This window comes from Neopelma chrysocephalum, unplaced genomic scaffold (assembly GCF_003984885.1).
Source record: "Neopelma chrysocephalum unplaced genomic scaffold, ASM398488v2 Primary Assembly neopelma1_138, whole genome shotgun sequence".
Lineage (NCBI taxonomy): Eukaryota > Metazoa > Chordata > Aves > Passeriformes > Pipridae > Neopelma > Neopelma chrysocephalum.
The window spans coordinates 6,219,899-6,239,822 of record NW_020897800.1 but is presented as its reverse complement, the minus strand read 5'-3'; the positions used below and the strand labels follow the sequence as shown (position 1 = coordinate 6,239,822).

The 19,924-nt window shown below is 48.8% G+C and overlaps 1 protein-coding gene across 5 annotated transcripts in view; it reads right to left on the bottom strand.

Moving 5' to 3' along the window:
- Positions 1-19,924, bottom strand: part of FLI1 (Fli-1 proto-oncogene, ETS transcription factor) — a 104,112-nt gene that overhangs the window by 6,295 nt on the left and 77,893 nt on the right. For all 5 annotated transcript variants that reach the window (XM_027699365.1, XM_027699364.1, XM_027699366.1 and 2 more), the window contains one exon: positions 13,611-13,679. In XM_027699365.1, coding sequence (XP_027555166.1) covers positions 13,611-13,679 — 69 coding nt within the window. The remainder of the gene's footprint in view (positions 1-13,610; positions 13,680-19,924) is intronic.

Sequence of the window (19,924 nt, the reverse complement as noted above, 5' to 3'; positions counted from 1 at the left end):
CCCATCCAAAAGCAGACCCTCCTCCTTTTATCCCAAGATTCAGGAGACCAGGGGCAGAAAAGGAGGATGAAATGAACTTTTCTGTTATTTCATAAAAAAAACCAAATGGGGATTTTCAATCCGTGGAGGCTGGAGGCTCGAGGCACAGTAAGGAGGTTATTTTAAGGAGAGGGAAAAGAGGGAAAAACGTCCTCCCAAGTGACATTCCAAGTGCCCCTCTGCCCGTAAGATGCCAGTCGGGCTGCACATCTCCCTGTGGATACATCCCAGGGCACGGCAGGGCTGCACAGATCCCTGTGGATACATCCCAGGGCACGGCAGGACTGCACAGCTCCCTGTGGATACATCCCAGGCACTTGCACATTCCTGCCGGCGCTGGGAAAGCCGCTGCAGCTTTGAAATTCCAGCCCTCTGGTTATTGGCATGGAAAGGAAAACACGGAGGGAAGGGGAGGGAGGGGAGGGAGGGGGAGAAAGAGGAGGAGGGAAGAGAGAGGAGTGGGGGAAAACAGAGCTCGTGTAATCTGCCTGGTTTTATTTTTGTTTTAATTATTTGTTTTTTTCCCTTTTTGCAGAAACCACAAACCCCACTGCAAATAGATCAGACTGAAAAACAAACCGCTAAGGTTTCAGCTGGGGACAAAGAGTGGGATGGGACAGCCCGGGAAGAGGGAGGGGACAGCCCCAGCCACGCTGGCCCAGAAGGGAGCCCTGTCCCAGAAGGGATCTCTATCCCCAGAAGGATCCCTGATGACACAAGGGATCCCTGACCCAGAAGAGATCCCTCTCCTAGAAGGGATCCTTGTCCCCAGAAGGGATCCTTGTCCCAGAAGGGAGCTCTGCCCCCATGAGGGATCCCTGATCGCACAAGAGATCCTTGTCCCCAGAAGGGTTCCCTGTCCCACAAAGGATCCCTGATCCCAGAAGAGTTTCCTGTCCCAGAATGGAGCCCTGTCCCAGAAAAGAGATCTGTCCCATGAGGGATCCCTGTCCCCAGGAGGGATCCCTGTCCCCAGCAGTGATCCTTGTCCCCAGCAGTGATCCCTGTCCTCTGAGGGATCCCTGTTCCCAGCAGTGATCCCTGTTCCCAGCAGTGATCCCTGTCCCCTGCAGTGATCCCTGTCCCCTGAGGGATCCCTGTCCCCAGCAGTGATCCCTGTCCCCCCTCCCGAGGCCGGACAAGGCTCAGCAGGGTTGGACACTGGTTTGCAGCCTGGTGCTTCCAGGAACTTTATCCCAAGCTCAACCCTCAGCTTGTCCTTGCTGTAAACAAGGTGCTGCTCGCCCTGGTGGCATTTTCCTGGCTGGAAAACCATCCTGGCTCCATCCCAGTGAGCCAGAGCTCTATCAGGGACTGAGATCAGGAGAGCAAGGACGAGGGCTGAAGCCTTTTCCCATGTCCTCCCTGCAGCCAGGCTCTGACTTCCATTTCTCCCCTGGGATCTCCTTCTGAAGGATTACAACAAGAACTATTAGAGAGATGCTTTGGGAAATATTTGGAAAAACCATGAGTCCTGCATTGAGAAAGGCAAAACCTTCAGAAATCTCCACTGATTTAGATGCTAATGTACATTTTGGTTAATTCAGCCAATAAAGAGTTTGTCCCAAATGTAATGTTAATGGAAATGTCACATGGTGATCCTGGTAAAAAACAAGGTGGAAATTCATTTTCCAACAGAAGAATCCTTTATAGATTGGGGAAAAAGTTTCTTTGCAAAAACTAGCAGAACTCATTGAAAATGTTCACTTTTCTCTGATATTTTGGGGTCAGGTCATTGACTCAAGTGAATCAACTCCTACAAAGGGGTTGGTTGATTCAGTCCTTGGTGTGTTTGGAGTAAATAAATAGGCATCATCTGGAGAGATGATCTTCCTCCTCCTCCACATGGAGAACCCCTTTCCCAGAGGAGGAGCCTGCTTTGCTCCAGTGTCCCAGAAAGAGGAGTTTTAGCCCATAAGTGACACTATTCCAGATGTGCTGACCAGGCCTGGATCCCTATGGCTGGGCAGGATCAAGGCTTGGTTCAAGTTTGGCTAAGCCTGGTCAAAATTATCATTCCAAACCTCTCTGAATGGGTTTTCTTGTAGCCTGGAGTTTTAGGATGTAAAATGTCAGCTTGGAAGTGTGAATGTGACTGTGCCCAGGTGGCCTGAGATGAGTTCCTTTGCCTTAGTTCTCCCTGTATAATACAGATTATGGAGTAAAGTGTAGGAATATATCGTGTTGTAGGATGAGACTGAGTTCTGAGCACGACTTTGCCATGGTGAGAAGGGTTAAATGCAATAATCAGCAATACAGACACTGCTGTTGAAGCAACGTGTGCACTCAGCTACTGCAAATTTCCAACTCTTTCTCTCCCTCTCAAAAATAATCGTCCAAATCCACGAAACTATTTTTATTTCACAAGAATCTGTGCAACGTGAAGGAACCACTCCAGCCCTCCCAGCTCCCAGGCCCAGACTCTAAAGCTGAACGTGTTCAAAGCAAAATGGAAAAGGCAGAGCCAGGGAACGTATCCAGAGACTCGGGTTCCTGCAAAAACAGATCATTCCCAGGACCTGACGCCCAGTGGCTCGAAGAGATCCTACAGAACTCCAGCCAGCCAGTGACAGGGAGCCTTATCTGTCATTAAAACCACTTGGGTTTTACACCAAAACTTGCCATGCGATGGAAATTCAATTAAAAGACTTGGCCTGAGGTTCTGTCCTGGTGTAAATCAGCAAATAGCAACAGTGGAGTCGGGGGTGAATTTACACCAGCAAAGGATCAGGTCCCCATGTCTGGTTTAGACTTAAAAGGCCCCGTGGAACAACAGTCCAATGACAAATGTGTGTTCAATACAAAATGGAATTAAAGAGCAGAAAATAAATCAGAGATGCTTTCAAGAAATGTCATTGTGCAGCTGTCTGGTTTATGTCCAGCAATTCCCCAGCATGAATGCAGACTCTATTAGGAGGAAGGTAAAGGATATTAATAATGCTTTGCACTTTCACAGCACCTTTCAACCGAGGATCTCACAGCTTTGCAAACATTCGCACTCACAGCGCGCCCGGGAGGGAGGTTAAATATCATTTTATTTATTTGCATGCATAAAGACACTTTCCTCAGGCTTTAGCTGCCTTTTCCAGATGAACTGACTTTCCCAGAAATCAGGCTGAGTGGAACAGGCTGTAGCACTGATCTCTGGACCCTTTCTAGCCTTAGTCTCTACTTTCTCACCCCAAATCTCCCTCAGCTTCTGCCTCTCCACCCTCTGTGCCATTTGGAAATGTTCATCTTCTGCTGAGCAACTCCCCTTTCAAAGTCTAGTGATTCCTCTGGAATTAGGTGTAAATCAGAACTTGCAGTGGTGAGACAGCCTGCCAGGCTCTGCAAGGGCTGAGAAAAAGCTTAAAAGATGGCAAAATCAGCAAGGCCAAGGCTGGGCATGAGGCAGGGGGCCTGTAAAGCTCAGCAGATGAGTTGGATCAGCCAAAGCTCTGCAGGTCCCTCCTGTCAGACTGTTTGGTGCAACAAAGGAAGGGTTTGATCTGGGAGTGTGTCCCAGGAATGCCAGGGCTGAGCCTGGGGTGTGGAGAGGGAGAAGGGCTGCCCACTGTGCCCTGTGGAGTGTGCAGGAGGCACTGGGAGGGGAAGGGAAGGCAGCTCCAAACCCAGCTCACCCTTCCAGCCACCCCATGTCCCAGCTGGGGCTGTGCCCCCTCTGCTGCTGCCCAGAGCTCTGGGGCAGATTTGATCTACACAGACTGTTAGATACTGCTGGGGCAGATGGACAGACACAGAGACTCCCTTCCCTAGGAAACCAGGCTTCAAATCCCCCCGTGGATTCCACCCCACAATCCCAAACCCCCAGCAGTCCCTCCAGCCTGAGAGCAGTGCCGTGAGTGAGGCATGAGGGAGGCTGTGTTTCAGATATGATGTATTAGGGAGCAAACCCTCTCTTGATAAGCTTTAAAAAGTTCTGAAAAATTAAAAACAACCCCGGTGTTTTATAAATCTGGGAGCCTGGGCCAGAGGGGGGGTTTCAGCTGAACAATAGGCTCACAGTCCCTGTGCTTCCTGAGCTGCTGGGAAGTGCTGACAGCCCCTCCATCCTGCTCTCTCCAGAGGAGCTGTTTCAGTCAAACCATTTCAGGCACTGTTTTGTGCTACCAGCCCTGATAAGGCTTTCCAGGAGAACAACATTCCCTGGGCTGGGAATATCCTCATTTTTCAGGCCTTTTTGTTCTAGGGTGGATACAGTGGGGCTGGGTCATTTATGCACTAAATGCTTTAGGGGCACTATGGGGGAATCTTCTTTAGAAGATTCAGTCTGGCAGTGTCCTTAACTGCAAGCAAGTCTGGGAAGGAACACCATGGCATGATTTCCATGTTCTTGGCATCACTGGCAGCAGTGGCAGCTCTTTTCCAGGCAGGCACTGGCTGCTTTGGGAACTGCTGGGCTTCACTGGCAGTGTCCAGAGTGCTCTGAGCATCAGGGTTTTCCTGAAGTCAGGTTTTGGAGATGTCTGGAGAAACACACGTGCAGGAAACTTGGGAGGATCTGGATTCCCCAGCACAGCAGGTGCTGAGCAGCAGAGCCCACAGATCTCTGCCTGCTGGAGCTGGCAGTTCTGAAGATATTCGGGAGCTGAAGGATGGGAAGTGGTTTGTCCTAAGTCATGGAGACAGAGGGAAGAGCCAGGTATCCTGGGGGATCCAGACTTAGGAGTAACTGAAGTGATCATCTGGGCAAATACTTTTTAGGGAGAGAAGGAAAAGAGGGCACAGGACCTCACAATTCTCCTCCCTGAATGAGGAGCATGGAGAATCCTGTGGACCTCAGAGCCTGCTTCAAATTTGCAGCCTTCTTCCCCTTCTCCTTGCTTGACTGAAACCTGGAAGGCCAAGTCCTGCCTGGAAATACAGTGCCTGTGCTCCCAACTCAAACAAGGCAGGTTATTCTGGAACAGTTCCTTCTGTATTTCTGAGCCCTGGGGTTCTCCATGCAGGACACAGGCTGGTTTTTGCAAGGAGTCCTTCTGCTTCAGACAGGATCCTGGCTTGGTGGCTGGAATTTAAATTAGCTGCTCTAAATGGGGAAAGCAGAGCCAGGTGTCCTGGGGGATCCAGACTTGGGGTTAATCTACGTGGTCACTTGGGGTCTATTTGCAGTAACTCCATTACAGGGCGAGAGGGAGCGGCAGGCACAGACCCAGAGCTGCTCCTCCAGGGGAGGCTGTGTGTGCTGGCACTGCTCTGGCACCTTGGAAAGGGCCCAGGGTAGGCACCTGGGGACAAAACCCTCTCCTGCTGCAAACCAAACATGTCAGCAGGGTGTGCCCAGTGCTGCAGGTCCAGCCCTCACACTCCTCTCTTCCCCTCCTGCAGATCCCATTGGAGACGTGGGGTTGTGTTTAAAGCCACCTGGAGAGGAGAAACCCAGACTGTGGCTTTGTGGAGGGGCAAGGCAGCCAAAACCACCTCCATGTCCTCCTAGAAACATTAGATGGCTTGTTTTAGATGATGGCAGCAGACAAAAAAGCTGAGGAGCCCATCAGGTCCCTCCATAGCTCCCTCTGGCTCCGTGGACACACTGGAGCTGCTCCACACACACAGTGAAAACCCACAGTGCCAGCAGCCAGAGCTTGTGGAGATCCAGCTGTTCTGGGCAGGCTCTGGGCTGTCAGCTGTCTGTAGGCTGGGCAGGGATGGTGGGACAGGCCTTGGAGCAGAGCAGGGTGACAGGAGTCCTCCAGCCTTTTCCAGTGGCCACACGAGGTGATTCATGCAAGTCTCCCAACTTCCCATCACCTTTAGCCCAGGTCCAAGTGATATGTGTGTCAAACTGTGAGGCCTCAAAATCTCACAGCATCACTTGTTCTGCTTTTCTGCTTTTCAATTTACTATTTCTGCTAATTAAAACCACTGGCATGTGTGCCATGTCATGCTGTTTGTCACTCGGTGTTACTGTGACTGTTCTCATGAGACTTTCCAGTGCCTTCAAGCACCAAACTCATTCATTTCTCCTCCAAGACACATTATCCTGCTCCTTGAGCTGAAGAATCACCAGGACAGGGATTGTAATTAAGTAATTCTAAGTTTCTCCACTAAGAGGAAACAACTCGCTGAGCGCAGACTAATTTCAAAATAATTTCCATGTTATCAGGCTGTTTGATTATTTCACGGTTAAAAAAATAATATCAAGACATCTTTTGCACCCTTTACATCTGTATGGATTAACAGTTGGACTCAGTGATCTCGGAGGTCTTTTCTAACCTGAATGATTCTGTGATTCTCTGGTCTCTCTGTTGTTGTTAACCTGTTTTACAGATCTGAAGTCCAGGCTTGGAACAACACTGGGGTTTGACCTGAAGTCAACTCAAATCAAGTGAGAACTGGATTTACATGAGACATCTGCTGCAGAGCATGGATATGAAGAACAGATTTAACTTGGGAATGTCTGAAAGTAGCTGAGAGCCCAGTTATGAATTGCTGTCCTTATGGAAACACAGAGCAGAGCAATCAGACATTTCTGATTTAACTCCTGTTCAAAATCTAGTGATGGATTAAGTCCTATGGCTGAAGCTCACTTATTTCCAGCATCAGACAGGATCTGGAGCTTAACATAGTGTATGAAAAGAACTGTTATTCGGGATTCCTGTCTCTGAGAGTGTCCAAGGCCAGGTTGGACGGGGCTTCGAGCAACCTGGGCCAGTGGAAGGTGTCCCTGTCCGTGGCAGGGGGTGGAATGAGATGAGCTTTAAGATCCCTTCCCACCCAACCCATGGTGTGATCCTGTGATCTGTGATTCCCAACAGGACTCCCTCAGCTGGCACAGGCAAGGAGTGCTCAGGGCAGGCCCTGCTGAACCAGGGGACCCCTCTGCCATCAGACTCGGGGCAGGCACACCAAGGAGCTCTTACACAGCACTGTTCCCAGCCTGGAGCTCTGCTCCCCCACTCCAAATCCTGGAGTCACTCCCTGTTTGCTTTGAGCCAGAGGCGACAGCCCCCAGTTGTGCCTGTGGCTGGAAAAACATCCCCGAGCTCTGCAGAGCTGGAACTTCCTGATCCAGGCTGAGCTGCCCCTGCAACGCTCACAAAGACACATTATGAAGAAAAGGAGGAAGCAATGAGGGTTTTTTTTTTCCTCTTGTTGTTGCTTTTTTTAATATCAGCAGCAGAAATCCCAATGCACAGTGCACAAAGACTGGAGGATGTGTCCTAAGAATCCCTCCCAGAGCCAGCTTGGAAAAGCAGACACTTCCCAGCCAAGATCCACGGTACTGAGCTGCTCAGGGCTGCAGCCACAGCCACGTGTGCCAGGCTGAGCAACAGCACAGACACACAAGTCCTGAAGGATGTGTTCCTGAGCATCCCCTGACACCCACAGAATCCTCCAGATCACCCCTGTGTGTGCAGAGATGTGCCAACAGCACTGGGGATGTTTTCCCCCAGCACCCAGGGTAAAACCAAACCATTAATGCGCTCGGAGTTCGCCCTTGTTGAAAAATGCACAAATGCAGAAGTAAAAAAACCCGATCCTTATGGAGCAAAAAGCCAGAGGCAGCACACATGAGAGAAAAGGGAAGAGACACATGCACAGACATTGCATTTTTACATCATTTGCCCATTTAACTCATTAGCAGGAAACAAATTTTATCAGGAAACAAATTTACCCTTGTCTCAGGAAACAGCCAAGGCGCTTCCAAGAGCTTTTGAGGCAGAGGCTGAACCCCAGCAAATGTGTGACCCCCCCACGTGTGCAAAAACACTGCTTGCAGTGCACCCCAGGCAAAAAAAATAATAGCCCTTTTGCTGGGAGAAAAGGAAGGATAATGGTTACTTAGAAAGTGCTCCAGACAAGCTGTCAGGTTGAATTCAGAGAACTGGAGTCTACTCTGGGACAGCGCTGGCTCGGGGTGATCCCTTGTGAGTTGGGTTTCCTGCCTGCTACAGCTTAAAGACAACGATTCTTTGTTTCCAGTTTTTCTGGTGAAAAAACACACGCCTGCCTCCGAAGAGGGTCAGGGAGAAAGCAGACAAAACACTAACTCTGGAATTTCAAAGGAAAACAATTAAAAAAAAAGAAAGTATAAAAAGAAAAATCCGAGCGCGCCTGCTACTGTCTCTCCTGGAATCATAAATCCCTGCTCTGGCCACACAGTGGAAATAAAAGAAGCACTAAAAAAGCCTCCCCTTTTTCTGCTGCGGAGCTAAAAATGGGATATTTCATCACCAGGCACACAAATATCATCGAGAAATGGTTTAGCAAGTACAGACAATGAGGAGGGCAGAGACTGCAACTGCTTTTTCTCTGACACCACTGAAGCCAGAGGGTTTATAACCCTTGCTGTGAAAAGGGGCTGCACTGACACACTCCAAGGAGGGTTTACTGAAACCGGTCAATATTTTTCACATGACAACCTTTTAGACCTGAAAAATGGCCTTTTCAGGAGAAGAATTTTATGCAGGAATTTGCGAGTGTTTTCCTGTGGGAACTGTGCTCGTACAACCACCCTGCCCGCACTCTCTGCCCCCCTTTCTCCACTGCCCCCAACTTTTGAACTTGTCACCCCAAATTGTCACTGAATTTCACAGGTTTTGAAGAGTTCCTACCAATCTGAAGGAAGCTGTGGGGAAAGAGGAGTGAGTTTGCAGCCCTGATGGCACAAAAAGCAGCTGCACGGACTCACATTTTGTGAGGTACCAGAGAATTGGTGTGAGAGAGATTTTATTGATGCTCCAACATCAGGAAACGCTTCCTTAGGGGCTCACAATGAACGTGGGTACAAAGCCACGGGAACCCACACTGGGTGGATTTCAGGGCTCACTGGTTTATTTATATTCTTAAATTTGCCAACAACGCAACAAATCATCCAAGCAAATGCTTATTGTTCACACAACTGCCTCTAAAATTCAAACATAAACATGGGATGGCCACAGACTTCAACCTTTAAAATTCATCTCCTCCATCTATATTTATGGATGCACAGATAGATTTCTTCCCTCTTTGAAAATGCAGGCATCACATGCGTTTTTCCTGTGCTCTGCTTGAATTCGGGTTGGATTTATGAGACTTTGGGCTGGTGCTGGTTTACCACTGATCTCAGCCAGCTCCAGGAGGCTCAAGGGGGACCTTCTCACTCTCTACATTCCCTGACAGGAGGGGGGAGTGAGGGGTGGTCGGGCTCTGCTCCCTCCCAGGGAACAGGGGACAGGATGAGAGGAAACAGCCTCAGGCTGTGCCAGGGGAGGCTCAGGTTGGACAGGAGGAGGAATTTCAGCACTGAAAGGGTTGTTAAACATTGGAAGGGGCTGCCCAGGGAGGTTTGGAGTCCCCACCCCTGGAGGTGTCCCAGGAAGGCCTGGCTGTGGCACTCAGTGCTCTGGGCTGGGGGACAAGGTGGGCATCGGGCACAGGGGGGATCCATGGGCTGGGAGGGCTTTTCCAGCCTAAATGATTCTGGGATTCTCTTGGCTTGGTCTGAGCCTGGTGTGTGCAGAGGGCAGTGCTGGGGGCCAGACCTGCTGAATGCAGCATTTTAGTTGAGATCATACCTGTAACCTGGGGGCAACAGCCCCAGAAATCACTCTGCTGAATCCTCACGGGTGACACTGAGCCTTCCTTCCCCCCACTCTGCCACCTCGCTGCACTGCCCCCACTTCCCTGGGCACCAGCATATGTTAAAAGCACCCCCACACACCCCAGGCACTGCCATGGGCCTGTTTGCACACGTGGAACTCCACACAGCAACACTCCACAACTCTGCCTCTGCCCTGCCCGGGTTCAGCCCCTGCACGGCCCTCTAGACATTAAACACGGGAATTACGCAGCCCCCGACACACTCAAAGCAAGCACAGACCTCCAAAATGTGCTGGAGGGAGGCCAGAGTGCTCAGAGCCACCTGGGACACAGCCCTGTGGCCTCTGAATGTTGTTGTGTGTGAATATACTTTCCATCTCCCTATGGAAACCTACTGAAACGACACCATTCTGCAGAAAGCAATTTAAATCTCCCTGGACTCACAGATAATGTAGCTCAGATTCTTGTCCTGTGTCTCCAGTACCTACAGTAGGTCAGTCATTGCTCCAAACAGGCACAGAAAATGAAACAGTCCCTCTCTCCACTGGGGAGCTGGGAGGGGGACACAAATCTTTCCATTCAGCAACGTTACACTTCCCAGAAAATTGCTCTCTAGCCAAAAATTCCTGGTGATTTTCATTAGGGCAATTTGTTTCTCCCAGGCAGCTGAAGACAATTTGTCCCAATGACGCTAAATGCCATCCTTTGGGGTGTTTATGGGGCTGAGAGGAGAGGATGCTCAGGCAGCCAGAGTCCTTTGAACACCCCCAGGGCTGTACCTGGCTGATGGGAGAGCAGAGCTTGGCTGCCTCGTGCCCCAGCCAAGGAAGTTTCTGGAAGCAGTTTCTGGAAGCAGTGTCTGGAGCAGTTTAGCTCCCCCAGAGCAGTGCTGCAGGTCCTGCTGTTTGCAGAGCTGGCACTGCAGAGGAGAAGTGAGAGGGCAGAAAATAGAAGGGAAAAAGGGAGTAAAGTCTGCAGCTGCAGGCAGCCAAGGCAGCTCTGTGTGCAGAGCCAGGGCACAAAACCAGCCCTGGGCCAGCCCTGGGCCACGGGCCAAGGGCTCCTGGGGGCACCACCCCGCTGCCCTGCTCTGTCTGGAACAATTTGGGAGCCATGTGCTGCATCTGGAACATCTGCAGCTGTCTGTGCTGCAGCTGCAGCCTGGCTTTGGCCATGGAGATGGTTTGTTCCCCCTGTAAAGCAGGGTCAGTGCATGCACAGTGTGGGGCTCTCCCTGCAACCTGCACAGGTGCCTTGTTGGCATCACTGATGTGAGCTCAGAAAAATCACAGGAGGAGTGAAGAAAACAGTATTTTTTTCCTCTCTCTGACGTTTCTTGTGCTATTTCATCACATCCTCCTGCTTTGGAATCCTCAAGGGAAGGTGGTTAGAAAAATTTGTCTGGTTTTATTCACAGGCATAGAGAGAAGAAGTATTGACAGGATTAGTAGATTCAAGATGCATGGACATAAAGAAAAATGTTTAATCTTTTGAGAGGTTAACTTATAAAAAATCACGATTTTTAACCTGAAATTTCTTTTCCAAAAATAACAGCATCATCCTGACATGGACCCATTGAAAAGCCTTAAAAGGAAGCAAGGAAAATCTTGTTGCCTGATGGACTAGAGCAAGGCTGAGGAATTACAAGCCCAGTTTTATGTTCATTACGAGTTTCTTCTGTGATATTGGATGAGACACTACATTCTGCTCCCCCAACTCCTTGTCTGTCAGCCTGTCATGTTCTCCTGCCTCTTATCCTGACACCTTATCTCCCCAATAACATTTGGAGCATGAATCAGTGGGTTGAAGTGGGTCACTTGATCCCACAGCAGATTCAACATTGAAGGAACAACGAGGAAAGGAAGAAACAGGAGAGGAATAGATGGGATTTCAGCATTTCTGTGTAGCTCTTAATTTTTATTTGGCTGCCCCGTGGGTGTGCTCAGCCCTTTATTGCCACAGGATGAAAGTACCATGTGAAGTTCAGAACCCCAGGCTGACAGAAAGCAACCCAACCTCTGCTGGCAGCACTAAAGGGACACCCCAGGGGCCAGTAAAAGTGGAGGGGGAGGAACTCTGCTCCCCTCAAATTTCTTTCAGCCTGAGTGACTCGAGGCCCAAGTCACAGAGATAAAAGGTTTAAGAAAGTCAGAGAAGTGCAATTTTATTCAGAGCATTTCTCTTTAATTAAAAAAAAAAATCGTGGGTTTTTTCTCTTTGTTTTTAGCAACCACCTGGCCTGAGACAGACAGAGCAGAGGGTTGGGGGGTGTTTGGGGGGAATTGTGCAGGAGCACGTGTGTGCTTTATTCACCCAGGAGCAGGCCCAGCTCTTATCAATTCTAAATAGGCTGTCAGTGGCAAGGCAGTCCCAGCAGAGCCTGAAGGGCTTTGTCTCTGTAATATCCCAGGTTTTCTCAACCAGTGCCTGTCTCAGCAGAGAGAACGGGGAACACACAGCTCAAGTGGATATTTACAGGCTGCACAAAAGGAGCTGTTGGAAAAGCCAGCCCTGATGTCGTGTGCAGGGTCCAAGACAGATGTTGGAGATGAAATGCAAGGGGAAAGAAGGGCTGGCTGGGAGAGCAGCAAGTCCAGGAGGCAGCCAGACACTCCATGCAGGGGCTTGTTAAATGTGGGAGCTGTTTGCTGCAGCCTTTCAGGGAAATGGCAGCTTTTGTCTCTCCAGCTGCTTAAATAAAAGAACCTCTGCCTTTCCCCACTATTCTTCAAAATGCAAACTTGTGGCTCGTCCATGAAGCTAAGTTTTCTTGAAAATCATATACGTGTTTATATAAAATATATAAATATCTATTTATGTAATGTTTATACACAAATATATAAAAATAAATGTGTCTGTAAATATATGTGTATATAAACACCCATGAGGGTGTTTATATATGAGGTGAGGAGATTGTCTGGGGACAGGAGGAGGCTGGTTCTAGGGGGGTTGTCTCACAGAACACAACACTGCACACTTGTCCCAGAAACTTTTCAAATGAGGAGCTGAACACAGTGCAGGGAACAAGCCCAACGTTCCTGCAGCTGCACAAAGGCAAAGGAAGACCAAGGCCAAGGCTCCCAGTCCTACCCAGTGAGTTATAAAATCCTACAAGTGAGTTATGGAACACAAGAACAGATTTTTGCTCTTTTTTCACCCTATTTGGCCTTTATCAATTCAACTGGGACTTGTTGCCTTATGTAGGCAGGGGTTGTGCAGCACCACATGTGTCCCTGCACGTGGCAGTGCATTGGAATGAGATGACCCTTGAGGTCCCTTCCAACTCAAACCATTCTGGGATTCTCTGATCACACCCATCACACCAACTCTCACAACTTTAGCACGACTGAGAATCCAGTTTTTCCTTAAAAACAAGAAAAAGGGGCAGGACTGGAGCTGCAGAAGATAACCTGAGACACCTGACTGAAGGATACACAACCAACTCAAAAGCCTGAAGGAACCTCCTGAATGTTAACTTTGAAACTTCAAGGTTTACATCATCAGAATTTCTAACAGATTAAAAAAAATGGGGTTGTTTGAAAAAAGAAAATCCAAATGTTCCAAAATGGAAGTGTCAGAAAGATACATTTGTTCTGCCTTGCTGCTTGAAACCAGATTCCTGGGTGGGTTTGGAATACCTGAGTGGCCTTTACTCAGTAATGGACTTTATGGTGGGAAGATGAACTGTGAACTACGAACTCAGAGACAAACAGTGTCTCAGTCCTGGCTGTGCATCTGAGATTTGGAACTGTTTCCCATCAAGAGCAGAAACTATGCCATCAGTTCAGCAGCTCAGCAGCACATGAGTGTGACAGTGACAGACACACCTTTTCTGGCCCAGCAGGGATGGGATTTCCACCATGGATTGGGCTGAAAACCGCCACTTACTCTATTTATTTGATTATTCTATTAAAATGCTGGGCAGGCAGAGCAGAGCAGAACATTTTCACACCAGGGTTATTATATAAAAGGTCTAATTTTAACCCAATCAAAACCATCATGAGAGCACAGGGAGGCAGGACATTCATATGCAAAACACTGACCTTCTTTGGTGGCAAGACGTGAGGAGGGTTCTGTGTGGGATGGAGTGTTGTAGACCAGCAGTGAGCTACCTGTGAGGAAAAGAAAAGGAGTTATTGCAGCTTGAATGTGCTCTGCCATGGGCAACCACGAAGGCAGGGAGGAAATGCTGTCATTGGGATCTAAAGACCAAATTTTCCACCCCATTAGGCACATATTTTCTACGGAATTCTTCTAAAAGCTTGGGAGCTGCATGTCCCACATGTGCTGCTGTTTCTCTGCTTGCACAAAGTAAAGACATTTGTGTCCTTCACTGAGCACCTTGATGTCCCCTGTTGAAAACTGATATAAAAGCTGAGCTTGTCCAGCCCATTTATCCAGGTACATTATCTATCCCAGCAGAGCCTCCAGAAGTGACTGTGGCACAGATTGTACTGCAGGATAAGGAAGGAGCTTTTCTCTCTCTGGCTGTGATAGAGAAATTTCCTGTTTGAGGAACATACAGTAGAAAAGCCATGAATTGCACTGTCAGGACCTGGCCATTTTTAGAGTGTCACATGCTTGGTTTGGGGCCAGCAGCTGCACAAACCACACTGGTATTCCAGCATCTCCCATGCCCTGGGGATTTTGAAAGTTTTCTTGGTTCAAAGTGGCCTTTCCATCCAGCCCCACTTGACTCACAACTATTCATGAGCAGCACAAAAAAGAACCCATTGGAAGGGTCTCTGTTTTGCACAGTCTGGGGTGGAAATGTTGTTTTCTGAGCATTTTACTTTGGTTCTCCTGGAAACTCTCCTGGAAATAGAGGAAGAGACCCTGTGAGTTCTCAGAAGTCAGCATGTAATGCACATTTCATGGTTGTTCTGGTTATATGTGTTTACATAATCTTCCAAGCTCATCTTTCCTCCAGTTCCTTGGAAAAGTTTCTGCTGCATCAGGCAGTGACATCCCTAACAAGGCAGAGGTCCTTGTTTGTAGGGACTCATGGTGGGAACTGGAGCAGGCACCAATCCTGCTGTGAAAAGTGCTTTTCCAGACCCTTTCTGCTTTTCACATCCCCCCAGCCCCTGTGCAGTGAGATTCTGTCCCGTGGAAGGTGCTCAGTGCTGAGCACCACATAACAAGCGATGCAGAATCCCGATGTCTGTGCTGACCTGAGCACCCCAGAGCCTCTGGCAGGGCCAGGAACACCTCTGGGTCCTACAGTACCCACATTAGGATCTTGTGACTGGGCCCTGCAGTCTCCACATTCCTCTAATCCACATGATCCCAACTAGCCCTGACCTCACTTGCCCCTCAGTGTCCCAGAGTGTCCTGCTTTCCTGTGGGAGCTGAGGATCGGGCTGCCAGAACTAAGAGCCATTGCAGGTGCTGGATCCTCCTGGCCCTCTGCCCTCCGTTCCTATGGATTCCTTTCCTTCCCCAAATGCAAACAAAGCCAAGGACAGCATTCACACAGAGGCAGAAGGGGCTGGAAAACAAAGCCTGGAGGGTGGATTCTACCAGGTGCTGCAAGATGGGATGTTTCAAAAGGCCAGGATGGAAAACAGGGTTAACTGGGAGGGAAGGAGTTCAAAGGGATCCCAAGGGCGCCTTGGCTGGGAAAGCTGGGACAGCCAAAGGTTGGCTTCAGTATTTAGAGAGGTTTGCTGCCCTTTTGCTGCTGCTGGAGGATTTGGAGCAGCTTTGTCCGCAGAACTCATGTTCTCATGCACAGAACTCACTCATGTTCTCATGCACAGAACTCGTGTTCTCATGCACAGAACTCGTGTTCTCATCCACAGAACTCGTGTTCTCCTCCACAGAACTCGTGTTCTCATGCACAGAACTCGTGTTCTCATCCACAGAACTCATATTCTCATCCACAGAACTCGTGTTCTCATCCACAGAACTTGTGTTCTCATCCACAGAACTCATGTTCTCATCCACAGAAATGTTCTCATGCACAGAACTCACTCATGTTGTCATCCACAGAACCCATGTTCTCATCCACAGAACTTGTGTTCTCATGCAGAGAACTCATGTTCTCATGCACAGAACTTGTGTTCTCATCCACAGAACTCATGTTCTCATCCACAGAACTCGTGTTCTCATCCACAGAACTCGTGTTCTCATCCACAGAACTCACTCATGTTCTCCTCCACAGAACTCCTGTTCTCATCAGGTGGTTTCTGGCTGTGGCGTTTCTTTCTTGAATATCTGTGGGGGAACTCCTGCCCACCCCTCTCTGCTTTTCGGGGTATTTTAAGGAATCCTGAGTGCAACACCCAGCGCAGCCCGGCCCTGCCAGACAGGGCAGTGCTGGGGAATTCGGGAACAGCTTTCCTATGACTGAATAGGCTGCAAATGCCTGGTTGCAGGAGGAGGTGGGGGCGGGGTGATGAATAGCCGCGAACAAGCCGGTACGATCGACTTTTAGCTACTTTAGGCAAAAAAATGCACCCCGAGCCACTGGAAAGGGCCGGCGCCTCCCCCAGTTTAATTGCTAAAAGTTCTCACCTTTGCCCGGCAGTCTGAGGTTTCTGGTGGGAACACCACAGAAAGGGAAATGTGTTTCCTATTAAGGGTTTCAATGAAGGAGGAAAAGGGAGAAAAGGAGAGACAGCTCAGGACAGAGGGAAGCAGACAGACAGACAGAGGCCAGGCTGCTCCCTCCCTCACTCTTTGGGCAAAGCTTTGGCTGGGATGAATTTTGGGTTTGTTCTTATTGCCCCTCACAGGGTGTGTGACACTGGAGATTAGAGCAGATTTTTCTGGTATTATCAATACAGTCTCCTATAATTAATATTAAACATTTATCTTATGGTTCCCCCCACCTTTCCCTTTCTTTTATTTCCCTTGCATTAATTACAAAGGAAGGTGGAGAAGGACTGAAAACCAGAGCAGGAGAGGTTTTTCCCTGTAAAACCTTCCCTCTCACGAGGCAGTTCATCCTTCTGAGGTGCAGGAACATCTCAGTTTCACAGTCTTGGGGTCTATTTAATCAAAAAGTCTTTTTTCTCCTCCTTTTCTGAAAGCCTCATGGCCTTCCCTCCACAGCTCCTGGTACAACCCAGGTTCTGCTGCATTTAGCAGGATAGTTTTGTTTGGCTTTAATACATAGCTTGAAACCACCAGGCAGATTTCTGCTTCTCACCACAGTCTCATTCTTTCCCCTTCAAGCTCTTTTTATTTGTAGACCCCACACACTGACCCCCATCACCAGGGAGGTGACAGCTCGGGCTTCTTTTGATCTTCATCCCAAACAGAGCACGGAAACATTAAATCTCCCTTCCCACTGGCTGCCCAGAGAAGATTCACCAGGCAGAACGTGTTTGAAAAAGATCAGTCAGCCTGGAATCCCAAGGTGTGTGGGGATAAACAGAGAGAAGGAAAAACAAGCCATGGCTTCCCAATTTTGGAGAGACAACTGAGAGAAACACATAAAGAAAAATGACTGTTTGGAGAGGATGGACAGTAAGTTCCCTGAAAAAGCTACTGGGATGCTTTGAGAGGCTCCAAAGAATGGAGAGTGCTGCAGAACTGGGGCTGGAATCTGAAATCTCCCAAAGATCAGAGCCACCGGAATTCCTGACTCCTTCAATAGCAAAGGAAACAGGAAACAACTGCACCATTCTGATCCAGACCTAAGTGCTGCCTGGAGACTAAAGGTGCTTGATATGAGTTTGGTTTATATTAAGTACCTCACCTGAACCTTCTATCTGCAAAACTAAGAGTGAGCTTTTGTTGTGGTCTTGCAGATGTTACTGCTTTATCTTTTCTATCTGGACTCAGATGTGCCAAAATAAGGTACTTCACAGGCAGGTTTAAGAACATTTTCACCCTGATCAGGAGGGTAAAATGTTGAAAACCTTCTGAGGAAGCTCGTTTTGAAGGACTCTCCCTCCCTGGCGAACAAACAGGGTCAGAAAGTTCAGAGCAGCGTTGATTCTTGGAAAACAAACACCAAAGTTGAGGACCCACTGGCCTCACATACCCAGTGTTGCACCTTGAGAGGATGAACACTTTTCAAGAGAGGGACTGGGCAGAGGTAATCGAGCCTGTGGGTCTGCAATCCCCCCAAATTCTCCTGAGTTTGTTCCCATCACATATTTCCCACCCTGAGCAGGAGTAGAGCTGGGTGTCTCTGGAACAACCAATCTTCCAGAGGGGGAAAAGTGATGAACAAGCAGCCCATCTCCCCCTGGCACTGAGCTCAGAGCTCGGCACTAAACATCCGCTGGAAGCCAGGCTGGAAAAACAATCAGCTCCTTTGGAAGGCGTTACTCCAGGAGGGAGTTCACCAGCCATCCCCAATCCAGACTGTCATTAGCCTGGGAACAGCTGCAGGGAAAGGAAAGGAATGCTCCTGGAGGCTGCCTGGCCCCAGGCACACAGGAGCTGCTTTAACAAGGACAGCACTCCCATGACGTCTGAGCACAGGGAGATCTCTGATCAGAAAAGCTGGGATGGACTGGGATTGAACCCTCCTTTCCAGGTGAAAAAGGAATAAAGGATTTTCCTGAATCCAGCAAAGTTGCTGGGGTTTTGCACTGGCTCAAGAGCACAGAAATCACTGTAGGTACTCCCCTGGCAGGACGTTATATTTATGATCATTATTGCAGCAAATGCAGCAGGGCTCCCTCGGGCCCTCTTGGGAGACAGGAGGCACAATCCTGCTCCACAGGCTTCCCATGGCCATGGATGAGACCAAGGGAAGTCAGGAGGACTGGCCCCATTTTGCAGAAAGTAAAACTGAGGCCCAGAGGAGCTGAGGCAGAGGATTATTCCTTCTCATTTCAGCCATTTAAAGCAAGATGTGAACCAGGGCACTGTTTTCCTGAACGTCACCGTGCCCTGAGGCTTCTGTTCTGTCAGTGGAGACCAGAGTGTGACCAGAGTTCAGGCACCTAAAGCTTGGTGGGATCAACTGGGAATTTGTTCCTGAGCAAATGGGCAGCAGCAGATGGGAAAGGTGGCCACTGAATCCAGGTCTTCAGGCTGATGCCATGAGATCAACAATGGTTAATGGTCCTGACTTTGTACACCCCAAATGTGGGACAGCAGGCACTGGAGATAAAGAAACAGAGGAATCCAACTCCTCTGCCAAACCTTTCAGATTCAGCCTGGTGAATTTGAACCTGATCAAAACCCACACAACTCTCTCTCCCTGTCCATCCTCCAGCCTTATCAATAAGGCAATTCAAGTGTCTCACTTCAGGATTTATCCTTTGGGAATTTAGACACATTTCCAGTGACAAAGAGCCTGATTTGCCCAAAGTCAGCAGGTTTGGCCCAAGCAGCTCTGCCTTCACAGCACTGCCTTCCCTGTCCCAGGAAAGTGTGTAATCCTGTGTGCAAACCTGCCTTCCAAAGTGTCCTGTGACCCAGCAGCTCTTTGCTGATGAAACAGGATGGAATCCACCAATTCTTTTGGATGGGAAATTATTTTATTGTGAAGCCACAAGGGACAAAAGCTGTTCAAATCCAACAGCTTTTATTTGTTGTGAATCATTTCCTTGGCTCAGCTTCTCAAAAAAAAATAAAGGTGGGGCTTACAGAGGCACCCATCTGTGATCTAACTCTTGTGCCACTGTAATTTCTAAAGCTCCCACTGATTTTAGGCAGGGAGAGACCAGCACTGCCCAGCTTTGAAGGAACACCCTCAATAAATGCCTGTGCTGGCCAGAGGAGACATCTTCAGCTGCCTTTCCATCACAATTTGATTTTCTAGTGCAGAAAATAAACTTTTTTCTTTCTCTCCCTGTGCTTCCACCTTGATTTATGGCACCTTCTCCTGATTTTCGAGTCCTTAAATAATCACAGTCCTACAAAAACTGTTTCATTGGAAAAAACCCTGGAGCATGTGGGGCTCAGCTCCAGTTCTCTGGCCTCATCACAGCACAATCATCCTTAGCACACCTTTGTGAGGGAAGGAGATGCTTTTGCCTCCATTAGTAGATGAAGGGGAGACATTTGGGAGCTGTGGATAAGCTGATGTTGCACAGAAATCTTGGAATCTGAGTTTGAAACTCAGCCTCCCTGGAGAGCCTGTGCCATCCATAAGGGGATCATTCCTGTCTGGGCTGCTGGGATAATGCTGTTCCAGAAGTAGCTCAGCAGACTGCTCACAGCTCCTGTTTTGGGGCTCAATGCAGCAAAAAGGACTGTTGGATCCATCCCAGGCTCTACTGTGGGACAGAGAGGAGCAATAAAGAGCTTCCACAAGTTTTTTGTGAGTTTTGGGTCATCTGCATGGTGTCTGCTTCAGCACCTTTACATTGGGGAATCACTCTTGGATTTTTTTCTCTTTCCAACCCACCTGGGCCTCCAAGAACACAAGAAATCTCCAGCTCAG